Source organism: Enhydra lutris, unplaced genomic scaffold, assembly GCF_002288905.1.
Source record: "Enhydra lutris kenyoni isolate GAN:26980312 unplaced genomic scaffold, ASM228890v2 scaffoldscaffold52, whole genome shotgun sequence".
NCBI lineage: Eukaryota > Metazoa > Chordata > Mammalia > Carnivora > Mustelidae > Enhydra > Enhydra lutris.
The window spans coordinates 1,722,419-1,735,509 of NW_019154136.1; the positions used below are offsets into that span (position 1 = coordinate 1,722,419).

General features: G+C 37.2%; 1 protein-coding gene across 4 annotated transcripts in view; it reads left to right on the plus strand.

Annotated features, from left to right (window-relative positions):
- Positions 1–12,336, plus strand: part of LOC111157096 (adaptor related protein complex 1 sigma 2 subunit) — a 28,871-nt gene extending 16,535 nt beyond the window's left edge. The window contains exons 5-6 of one of the 4 annotated variants that reach the window (XM_022518333.1): positions 9,605–9,613; positions 10,452–12,336. In XM_022518333.1, the coding sequence (XP_022374041.1) occupies positions 9,605–9,613; positions 10,452–10,499 (57 nt within the window). In that variant the 3' untranslated portion in view covers positions 10,500–12,336. The other 3 variants (XM_022518334.1, XM_022518335.1, XM_022518332.1) reach the window with 3 other exon arrangements.
- The last annotated feature ends 755 nt before the right edge of the window (positions 12,337–13,091 follow it).

Here is a 13,091-nt window from a genome sequence, read left to right on the forward strand (position 1 = left end):
TACATTCATGTCATTTAACAGCAAAGAGTATTTTGATATAAATCCTCGTAGGTTTTGGTCTAATTAGACAAACTCATAATTTCCACTGTTTGTTAAAACCTTCAAGCCTAAACCTTTTTCTTTTAAATTAGGCTAAAAGTTAACAAGGCTATATACTCTTATGCCAGCGTATTTTAAAAGGGCAGATACAGAAAAAAACAGAAGGCAGAACAAATCTTGCTTGTTAACGTGTTATAAGAAATTTGGCCAATGTCCTTGGTCACTGGTTTTCAGCTTGTAATCATTTTGCTCTATGTGTGTTTTTTTTTTTTTTTTTTTTTTTTTTTGAGCTCTTTGCTATTCAGAATTTTGAGGCTCCCCCCTCCCCTTGTTTCATTCTAACTCATTTTGAGCCTATTCTTGCTCCTCTGGGCTATTTGTAATAATGAAAAGTTGGAGTAACTTAAACATCAGTAGCCATAAATCTGGTTTTCAAAGATACTTGACAAGAACCCACAGTAGTAAAATACACTTTTATGTCATAATAGTTACATGCCCATAAACTGAAAAATATTTTATTAAATAATACTTTATTTCGTTTTGCTATCTCACATTTTCTATTCTGCCCTTTTTTTCAATCCTAATCCTGATCTAAATGATTGCGTGCACCCTAGGACCTGCAAAGAGTCTATTCCTAGTTGTTGGTGGTGATTTGTTTTTTTCTTTAAAAAGTACTTTCTCAAAATTTCAGGGTTTGAGTTCTTTTTTTCCCCTACTGACACATTCCTTAAAATTTTCTTTTATTGTTTCCTCTGTTGCCTTTTTTAAAAATAAAAGTTCCTGTTACAGAGAAATTAACAAATACAGGCAAGCACACTAGAACGTAATTTTACCTGTCCATCAACCGGAGACAATTAGATTAACTTAGTGGTTCTCAGCTGGGGTGGGGAGCGGGGCAGTCATGCCTCCTCACGGAACATTGAACAATGCCAGGACATATTTTTGTGATTGTCACGACCGGCAGTGGGGTGGTACTGGCGTCTGGTAGGTGAAGACCGAGGGTGCTGCTAAACGTCCAGCAGTGCCCCGGACAGCTCTCCTAGGACAAGGAATCATCCAGCTTCAAGTCTCAGTAGTGCCGTGGTTGCAAAACCCTGGTTTAATTTAACACGATAGGATGTATAAAGATTCCATTTACATCTATAGACTGTTACATCTTTTCAATATAATATAGTCCAGAGTACAAATGACTGGCTGAAATGAACCAAAAGTAGAAAGGGGGGGACCCAAAGAACTGTAAAAGGACAAATGGGCTTAATAAGAACATGTAAATGGCGATAAAAATCACCACTGTGAGTCACCAGAATCACCTTTACTTGCTAACCAGTGCCTGGGGTGATAATCTGTGGTTGACTTCAGCACCTAACCCACAGCAGAGCTTGTGGGATGTCACTACATAATTCCATTTCCTCAACCCCAAATCAGTTAATGTCTGTTAAGGTAATTGGGTTTTTACCTGGAAACAGGACTGAGTATACCCTGTAGGCAATCAGAATACTTTTTTTAATTTTCTGCTCATTTCCCCATCCACCTTAGGGACTTGGTATTTTTTTTTTTTTACAGGGGGACTAGTTTAAATGACCAGAATTTGCATATATAGACTTTTATTATTTTACATGTATTTACATGTATTTTACATGTACCTTATTAGCCTTAAAGAATTTACTTAGTACAGATCTAGAGTTTGAATATTTGAAATTCAGTGACAAAAAGAAATCTGTAACGTTTTGAAAACCCTGATCAAATTTTAAAGCATTTCACATTATGATCCAAATAGAAGACCTAGGCAGATACAATATGGTTTCCCTAAAATATGCTTAAAACTATTTCTTTACAGTCTAAAGTTAGAGTTACTAATTAATCTTTTTTAATTTAAAAAGTACAGCAAACTGCCAGAGAAAGTAACTTGTCCTTAGTATTTTATAACTAATAGGTTTTAGAGTAGGGTTTACAAGATGCAGTTAAGTTATTCCCATCATTTTAAAGAAACTTCAGATACTTGATACAGATCAACCACACAATAGAAAAAGACAGCAGCAGATATAAATAAACAATTCACAGATGAAAGAAAAAAGAAATGGCCCTTTTACATAAGGGAATGTAAATGAAAATATGAATGAGAACTTTTTTTGGTTGGTTCTTGAATTGGCAAGGACGAGTGACCCTCTTGTCTGCTGCTTGTGAGCACTTAAACTTGTATTCCATTTTAGAGGATTAGTTGGGTGATACCTCTTAACAGATAAATTTGTACACTTTTGACCCATCAGTTAAATTTCAAGGAATTATATCCAATAGAAATATACAAATGCACTAAAATTCAGTATAATATTAAGCCACTGGAACTTACCCAAATGTTAATCAGTGGGAGATAGGTTAAGAAAATTATAGTATGGCCATACATGAAACTGTTACCCGTCTGTAGAAGAAGTGAGATTGATTTCTATGCAATGATATGGAAAGATATTCAAGGTGTATAAAGTGAGAAAAGATCAGGAGTGGGACATTAACTTAGCAGCATTACCTCTGAAAATGTTTGAGGTCCCCCCCCCTTTTCTAAAAGTGTAAAACAAATCTGTATTAGAAGTATAAAATTTTAATTTGTGAATTTTTTTAGTGACAAAATGAAACTCTGTGAGTGGAAGAGTACACATTGTGTTGTTCCATTAGGTAAAATTAGAGTAGAATTTGCTAAAAAGAAAAGCTTCAGCATATAAAGTGAAGCACTTGTGTGTTCTTGGCCATTTTAGACACTAACCATCTGGAACAACCATATTGCTCTTGCTACTCAATGCTAAGGTAATGTTAAAAAAATAAAAAAATTATTTGACTTTACTAGTGCCTCACAGTTGCTGGTGGAATAAGACTGACACCATGAGCTGTGTCATCTAAAAGGTACCTCAGAAGGGCTTTCAGTTCTCTGTATTCATTGCTAAACATAGATCTTAGTGAATTCAGACATTCTCTGGCCCTTTGGTCTTTAAGCATAAGGAATAGTGTTCCAGGGTCAAGAGTAGGGACTTTGCCGCAGAATTCAGTGAGGGGCAATAAAAAGGACCACTGTATTCTAGAACGTGAAGGATAGAGGATGCTGCTTCTAGTAAAAGGAAAAAGTGAAGCCCCTTCACAAGAAAAACGGGTAGAGCAATAACTTCAAATTACACTGAATTCCTTTTTCATTAAATGTAAGTCATTTGCTCTTTGAACACGTCGTGTGCTAGAAAGAGAAAAACAGGAGACTAGGTTTTCAGTTTGGGACCCAGTATCAGTTTACTTAAGCACCGATCTCAACAGGACGTAAGCCTTCAGAGAAGTGCCGGCTTCCGGGTTCTTTATAGTTTCCCAGACTCTTTTACTTTTGAGGCATCAGCCTGATACGGTGAATATCTGGGGATTTTTAAGGTTAGTAGGGTTTGTCTTAAGAATGCAGACGGTGATAAGAGCAGGTATAACTTAATTCCTCTGCTGTGTTAACCTGCACTTCCTACTACCTCTGGTTCCTTTTGTAGGGGACTGAGAAAAAAGTTCCTTTCGGTGCGGAGGAAAGTTGAACATACGTGGTTCAGGTTTTTGTTTTTTTTTTTTTGTTTTTTTTTTTCTGTTTTCCTTCTGGCCTTTATTCCCATATAATCGATAATCACTGATGTTTTAGTGTATTGAGGAACTCAGCTTGCTGGGTAGTGGAACAAGAGAGTAGTTCTGCCTCCGCCCAGGACGCCTCGTGTGTTGTGACAGACTTGACGCTCCACCTCCCCAGTTCTTAATTAAATTAATTATTCCATGACTCAGAAGATATCCTGGTGGTGTGAGGGCCCAGAATACTGGAGTTATATTCAATCAACTATAATATTTTCTTTGTATATAAGAGAAGAAATAACTTGGTTAATACGGGCATACCTGTATCATTTAGCTTAAAATCAACCTTCAAGGTTAGGTGATCATTAAGGCATTTTTAGCACAACTTTTTCAGACTCCATCTAAACTGAGAAATTACTGAAAACATGTTACAGCAACTTAAAAGTGGTAAAAGAATACATTATTTTTGTGCACTTTAGGGTATTTCCTCTTAAAGGAAGCTTTTCCAATGAAGAGGCTTTTCTCCCTATAAAGAATATTCCTCACAATTGATGGATTCTCATTTCTTGCTTAAGTATAATAATCTGGATCGTTGGCTATAAAGAAGTTTATCTTATCATCTATCCTTTCCTTCACTAATGTAGTAAAATGTCTGTCAGAAACGCCACACAGTCTTGTTTAAGAATTGTTTGTTGCCTTTCCTCGTAAGTCTCTTCCGGGGAGGAACAGCGGTGTGCTCAGCCCTCTTTGGGGAAACTACCTACCTTTCTCTTTTCTTGCAGTGGGCATAAGCTCTCCCTGGTTGGTTTTCCCATGTATATATAAAATTAAGAGAGAAAACATAAAAGATGAAAAGCTATAATTTTATAGAGTCTCAAAGAACTGGTATGTAGGTGGAAGGTTGACAGACTTAAACTTTTCTTGTTCTCTCTCCAGAAAACAGAGAATATGTATCACAGCAGGAGTTTCATTGGGTGTAAGAAAGCGTACTAGAATACGTGCTGGAGTACTGACATGCATCAAATGTAGCAGGATCTATGAATTCAGTTTGTACTTATAATTTTGTCAAGTTTGTTATTTATATTTTAGCATCACCTGAAAAGTCCAATTACATTAAATCCCAAGGGATAGTCCCAGTACTTTCTTTAACTGATTATTTTCATAAGGAATTTTACTCCGATAATGATCCATCATTGGGACTTAGAATTTATTTTTTTACAGAGAATATTGAAATAGGTTTAGAGGTTCGTTGACAAAAAAGTATTTTTAAATACTGTGAAGCACTAGTGTCATTGGTACAGAAATAGAGAAATAGAATTCCCCTATGAAAATGAGAGCTTCTTTAAGAAAATGAAGCATTTCGGGTTCATTACTGGTATTATTTTACCTTGCTGGCTTATGCCACTGTATTCTGAATGGGGGAAAAAGCAAAACTCTTTTAAAACTGTCTCAAGAATTATCTGAGGATTAAATTTAATCCTCAGATACTTTTGTATTTAATGGTTATTGTATAAAGGATCGGTTACATATTTGAACAGTTTACACGACTTTGTAGCCTAACGTTTCAGAATGCCAACTTTAATATTAAAATGAGGATATTTTACAAGCCCTCAAATGAGCAGTTTTAAACTTTGAGTCACAAGCCTTTTGGCAGGGGTATAATCCCTTTGAGAGTCCGAAGAGCCACGGGTCCTCTTCTCAGGAAAATCTGTAATTTTGCCTCTAGTTTCAGGGATTTCTTCGAGTCCCCAGAAATCCATCTCTGGACACTCTCGGGTCAGTTTAAAACCTCACCTCAGGTTACCTTGTTGATATGAGAAACCTCTATTCACATACATTTGTAGGCATAGGCATTTAACAAATCTTTTTTGGAGAGTTCTTTAAAATCTATCTTGAGGATTATTTTAAAAAGTAATAATATCCTTAGTCTCAAAGGCGTAGTCTTCCGAAGTTAAGCTAAGTGAACCATTAAACACCTCCATTGCTACTTAAAATACCAAATAGGTGACTCCTTTTCCACTTTTTCTTGGCAAAGATTTTCTCTTAGGATCTGTAGAAGAGTTTATGGTCACCTAAGGATGTAAAGATTTTCATTAAGGGATTAAATTCCTTTCCTTCGTGTAATAAAATCCTGACATACTTGAAGACTGGTAGCATTCTAATTGAATTTTCAGTTAACTCAGTACTGACCAGACGATTTTACACTGAAAATTTTTTCAGCCTGTTAGTAACAGTGCTTTTGGATTTTGTCAGATATAGGTTATTATAGAGTTTATCATTATACAGAGTTACTATATCTGTATCATTTATCATTATATAGAGTTACTTTAAGAGGAACTGGAACTCCTAAGCACTGTTTATAAGTTAAATGTTCAGCCATAAACCAAAGAACAAAAACAAAACTTTACGTTTCCATTTTCTTTACTGTGCACTAAACATTCTAGGAATCTGATTGTGTCTGTCAGTTTGTATACTGTGTAAGAATATATACATTTCTTTTGTAGCCACGTCATGAATATTTTAATGTCCCTGTGTACTAAATGACTACTCGTCGTGTATGCAGAATTTCACAGAGGAAATAGAGAGCTGATATACTTATGAAAGAAAATGTCCTCAGCTTGGTGACTATCTTATATAATAGAGCATTTCAGAACCAATACCTTTACAATTGTAATTGTTTTTCCTGACTCGCTTTTCTTTTGTTTTATTTTCGTTCTATATGTGATCTTGATGTAGTTTATTCCTGCTCGCAAACTCGTTTGATTTCTTGAGATATGACCTATGAATGTTTTGTGTAGTATTTCATCTTACATACATACATGTCCTCATTTACGAACCATCTATGATTAAAGTCTCGTAAGAGGAAAATTTAGCCATCGTTAAAATGTTCACCAAAGAAAACAGTGGAAGTGCTATGGCAGAATGAGCAGTGCAGTGACCTAGCGCAGGGCTTGGTATTCACGTGTTCTGGGAGAAAAGAAGTTCTATTTAGGGACTATGATACAGCCTATATGAGCCAACATATTCTAATGTATCACAGAAAAGAGTATTTGGAAATACTTCCAAAAAGTAAAATCTATACTGTTACGTAGTATTTAAGGGTCAAACATTCCCAGTTCTTAAGTTCGTGATGCCACCTGGATTCACTCACATTTGTGCTGGCCAGTATTGGCCAGTCCCTCGAAGAGTGATCAGAAAGCTGTGTCAGAAGTCTCTGCGACAGTATCTCTCTTTGATAGGAAGTAACATTTTCAAAACGTTCATACTGACCTGGTTTATATAGTTAAAATTCTGATACTCTACTCGAATACTAATATTTTACTAGTTATGGTTTTATAGTATATAGTAAGTCTTCCTTTAAATACTTAATGATTTGTTAACTGTGGTTTTATATTAAGACTTTCAATATTGATCGTTATTGTGTATACTTTTAATAAAACATGCAACTTAATTACAAAAGGAGAAGTACCAAGTAACTCATTGTTTATAGCTAGAGAGTTTAAAGCCTAAAAGTAAGTTATCATTAAACAAATTCAGAAGCAGCTCCAACAGGCTTACCACTGAAGGAAGACCTATGAAAATGTAGAGCAGGCAGGCGCGCAGAGCAGCGCTTTCCATTCGCTATGTCCTGCGTTACATTTGAAGCATCTGGATGGGCTGTCAAATGAGAAACGTAGCTGAAAGCATTGGGAAACATTGGTCTTCCATTTCCATTTTTTCCCTCTGTCCCTCTCCCCACCCTGCAAGATGTTACTCCTCTGGTTTTAATGCTGAATACGCATTGTCCCTGCCAGTGTGCTCTGGATGCCGTGTGCTGCGCTGTAACAAGAGGTTGCCTCCTTTGTTATTTGTATACAGCTGCTTGCTTTCCATTCATAGATTCTGAAATCGCTTTTCTTGCACGTCTAAAATAAAAGTATTGCATGTACTTTGTCTCATGTGAATGACTTCTTTCTTCTCCATCCCTTTGGACAAATAATATATATTTTGGTTTTTCCAGGTAATTTCATTAAATCGTGTAAAAAAAAAACCTAAAGTGGTTAAGCTGGCAAGTTCTGTTAAGTGTACAGCTCAGTACTGTTAAGTATATCCACAGTGTTGTGCATCTGACTTCCAGAAATGTTTCCTCCTATGAAACCGAAACTGTATCCATTAAACAACTCTCCATTTCCCGTCCCCTTAGCCCTTGGTAACCACCATTCTACTTTGTTTGTAGGACTGTGACTACTTTAGCTACAAGTTCTTCTAGGTAATTTTGAGCCACAATTTCAATGTTAACATGGGAAAATAACATTTTATACTATGGGCACAATTTGTGAAAGAAACTAATGTACTATTCGTACAAGTCTCAAGGAGTAAAATGTATAAATGATTCCTTTAAGCCAGCCCTTTTAGAAAGGACACATTTTAAATAATGCATATTTGATAAGTAACATGGTTCTCTTCCTGAAATGCTATACAGGACTGCAGGCAGCGAGCACAGAAGGGAAATCGTACCAGCCCCAGCGAATAGAACGGGAGACATTTTTACATGGATAAGCGAAGAATGTTAGCCGTGTAGAGTTCAGTGTAGGCGTCTTTTAAGAAATGCAGTAAAGGCCGTATGGTGTTTTTAAGAACTATTTAACATTATCTAGGAACAAGGAGGGGGGTTAGGAGCACTGACCCTCCCAAGCAGTTGAAAACCCACATACAACATTTGACTCTCCACAAACTTCATAGCCTACTGTTGACTGGAAGCCTCACCAATAACCTCAACATTCCAGTAACACAGCTTCAGTGTACGTACTGTGCACTGTATTCCTGTAGTAAAGTACGCTGGAGCAAAAATGCTAAGAAAATCCCTAAGGACAATACACTTACATACTGCACGGTAAAAAATCTCCATATAAATGGAACCGTACAGTTCAAATCCGTGTTGTTTGAGGGTTAAATGCAAATGATTATTTTTGAATCATTTCATTTATTTATGATATATGTGATTCATGGTCTACATTCTTCGGAGTGTTGCATCTTTTCCATTAGACTTTCTTTAAAAATGATCATGAAAACTCAGACATGCTAGAAGGAACCTCCATGTGCACACCCCTCAGCTTCAGCACCCTCAACTCAGTACTCCTAGTAATAACGCCTGTTGTGTCATCTGCCTGCACCCCCCCCCCCCAGTTTTGGCCTCAGCGTTTTAAAGCAAGCCCTGGACCTCATTTCACATTCGATACCGCAGTATATACCACCAAGAGACAAAAGTACCACCACCTCCCCAAAATTAACAGTAATTCCTCATATCTTGTTTCTGGTTCAGTTTTTCCTAATTGCCTAGGAATTGCATTTCTGTAATCGGTTTACTAGAACCAGATTCCCAATAAGGCTCACATTGTATCTGGTTGATGTCTCAATTAAGTCTTTTCATCTTCAACAACTCTGCCTTCCTCCCCTGTCCCCCCCCTTTTTTAACCTGAGTCCCCCATGCTGTGGAACATCCTCCATTCTGTACTTGGTGGACAGTATTGACCTTGTTAGCCCATCCCCCATACGTATTTTGATGTAGCCCAGTTAGGCTGAGGGGTCGGGGGGGGGGGGTCAAGAATACTTCATAAAAACCCTTTTTTTCACCAAAGCTGATTTTTACCCATTTTTCATTAATAAACCTACTAAAAGATCATCATGTGAACTTCATACAGCATTGGTTTGTAATATTTTATTTAGTACTGAATGCTAAATACCTTCACGTAGGTAGGTCTCAATTGTGTTATGTTACCAGTTAACATTTTTTGAGCACTTTCTAGAAGTCAGGCACTAAGCCTTCTCTCCCTTAAATGTCTATGCATGAAGGTAAGTACTGTGATCCTTGTGTTCCAGATTAGGAAACAGGCTAGAGTTTAATTTACTTAAGATTATTACTCCATGTGATGCTTACATATAATTAAATCTAATGTATGGATTTATGGTTTAATATTTTTCTTCTCCTTGTTTTGTGCTGTACCACAATTAGGATGCAAAAGTAAGTTAATTTACTATTGGAAACTAAAAATTGCATTTTCTCCATTAAATTGTCGTATGCCTTTTAATTACAAGATTATTGCAAGTAATAACTGAACTTGACCTGGTCCTGGTTTTGTGATGTGCAAAATCAACCACTTTGGAAAATTTTTAATAATTTTCTAGATACGCCTGCTTTGTTTTTGTCTTCCTTTGACATTTAAAAATGAATATCGGTTGTGGCATAAGACAAAAATATGCCTTTGCTCCTAGAGTTTTCTTTCTCATATGTTGCCTCCGCTGAAGCCACTGGTTGCCTGGGGGTGGGCTGGGAAGGTGAGTTTCTGAAGCTACGCTGCTGGGGACAGTTAAATCAAAAACGAAGTAAAAACGCAGAGGAAGACATTTCTATAAATACATGTGACCAAAAAGGAAAAAAAAACAAAACAAAAACAAAATTATGTGAAGATTTGGGAGAACTCTGGGTTTTCCCTGGTTTTTACTTAGGGGAGGCTTTGGATTTTAAGACTAAGGTAACTTACCTTTCCTGTAGCTAATTTAATAGCAGTGATTTCCTAAATTGCCAGTGGGTTTGCCTGCTTTCTGTGTGACAGCAGCGGTGCCCAGCACACTGGTAGGTAACCACTAGTTGTTTAATGCACGCTGAAAATATCCTTCTGTGGTCTCTGACATTTGGGGCGCAGAACCCTCAATAACCGCTTGCTTTCAGTATTCGAATGTGCCCGAACCGATGACCGGCCTGCACTGTTCTCTGAAACTTGCACATCCTTCCGTGTCGGTTTCACATTCTCCGGCCTCCCCGGATCTGCTTACCAGAGTCTCACATTTTCCCTCCACAGGAAGCTGAAACCCCACGTAGTGTTCTTGAAGAAATTGGACTGACATAACTCTCCTCCCTTGTTGATGACTTCTTGTGGCATTTCACACACTGTAGATGGTCACTGCCTTCATGTCCATGTTAGCTAATGGTATAAGATGACGTCTTGTCAGTATTACTGTTTTGCTAAGCTGCTTCATTCAGGCCTACACAAATTTTTTTTTTAAAGGGAATCTTCGGTTAATCAAGTGATAACTTAAGGGACTTAAATACAAATTAGAACGATGCAGAAAAAGAAAGGTACCTTTTCTGGATATTTTAAAGTTTATAGATCTGTTTCTCCCAATCGAATCATGTTATCTATGAGAACGACAGAATCAGGCAATTTACATTCACTAATTACCGTCTTTGGCAAAGGAAACTGTTAAATTATAATATGCAACCTGGCTTTATTAAACCAAAGACTAGTGTGTAGCATTTCAGCATATCTGAGAATAAAGGGAATCGATACTCACATATCAAATGAATTAAAATTTAACTGTTTATATTGAGACTTCAGAAAAAAACCAAATTTATACCAAAGACCCTTATTGGAAACTACATACTTAAAGGGAATACACAAATGACTAAATTGAAATGATGTGTTTTACACTAAAATTTATTTCTCCAGCATTGCAAACCGGGGTTGAGGAACAGAGATGGACTGTTTAATAGTGAACACGTTACTTTTAAGGCCAAGGAACGTTCAATTCCTGAGACAGATTTCTTTCGTGGTCATAACGATTTAGTGACTTAGACAGCTTTCGAGGCCCCCAAGCAAAAACGGAAACATTGACTTACCGGAATTCTTCACAACAGTATCTGAAGAGAAGAACACATTATCTGTAGATAAGTTATTTTCTGTAAGATAAGTGTCGCTTAAGTCATTGTTTCAAGCACGACTTGTTCCTCCTGGGGTGCTTGTTATGGCCAAGTTGATTTTGCTCCCTCCACTTAAAAGTGCTGGAAACTTGAGGGCAGCTTCCTTCCCTTCCATGGCAATGCCTAGTTATCAGAAATCTTACAAAAGCAGACACCACGTTTCATGTAAAAGTGAGAGTTGAATGAGGTCAGATGACATTAGTGGGCCCTGTATTTTTTAAAGCTATACAGTTGTTTCAGTGTCAACTTTTATACATACTTCTCTGTATGTAGACACGTCTTCACGGTTTACACTTTTCACTTGTATCTGCTGGGCTGGATTAAGCTTTGTTGTGATTGTGACCAATACACATATTCAGGCCATGTTAGCACTGTCTTATCACATCACTGATTAGTTGTAATAAACGTTCGACGTACACCACTGTAGTGTGTTTTTATCTTTCTCTTTGCAAAAGTTTGTCAAACTATGGGGAGCTGCTGAAAGAATTTTAAATTTTCTCAGTAAAATGTCAAAAATTCACCTCCACGTGAAGGTGGATGCTAAAAGCACACATAAGACAAATGATGGAAGATATGTTTTCATGTACTTCAAACTCACTAAAGAATAATGTGGCTTCCACGCTGAGAGCTTATCTACACATTTATTTTCAATCAATAAATGCCGCTTTTAAAACCTTGATGCAGCCGACTTTTCTACTTTCTGAATGAGCAACTCTCATTGCTCCAGGTAATCAAAGCTACTGCAAATCAACAGAACCCCAACCCTCGCCCCGCCCCCGGAGGTGCTAGCACGCTCCCCAAACTAGCACCTAACATAAGCCACAACTCAAGCTTTAATTGTGATCGTTACGGGACCTCTTAGTAACTGCGGATGGGAAACTCCACATACTGAAGTGAGGCTATTCAAGAACAAGGCATCAACTGCCATCGGATTCCTAGTCCGCTACATAGATACTTGCAGACATGGAGCGTCTCCAGCACTCGTCTGGTTTGTTCACTGAACACAGGCCTCATGGGCTTCTGCTGGTACTATAGAGCTGGAATGTTTAAATCATAAATAGTAATCAGGTTATAAGTTTAAAAAACATTAATACATTTAAGTTCAAGATGGACATTTATCACAATAATGAACCAGTTAACTGGTTTAAAACTCTCCCCCCACCCCCTCGGCCACACACACACCTCAGCACCCATGAACGTTGGAGGGAAAGCGCCCATCATCTCCTCATTACCTTGAGCACAGGCTGGTGGTTACCCTGTTTCGTTTTCCGTGACCTATGAAGGCTATTCAACTTGGAATATCACCTTTAATTATGCATATCTTGGCTGTATTTAGGGAAGTACTGAAAAGTACTGGATTCGGTGAGAGTTATTCAGCATTAGTGAATCCAGTGGGTAATTACATTTTTCAATTATTTTTAGGATAAAGCAAGAATTTAAAGTTGAACAAATCAATTTTAAAGTAAAATGATATCTGGAGCATATGCCCTTTTATAGACTACATATTAACAACTCTCACTTTCAACAGCTAACCACTTATTCAGAAATCCCAACATTGAAATTTCTTTCCCTGTTAGCTTCAATACTTTGTGCATCCTCAGGCCCTTATTTCCAAATCCCAAGTTACCAAAAAGCCACATACTCTGAAATTCAAGATGTCCAGCATGGCAATGGAAAGGTTATAAAGAAAATTAAAAACGTATAAGGAAGCATAAGTATAAGCATCTTTTCCTTTTTATGA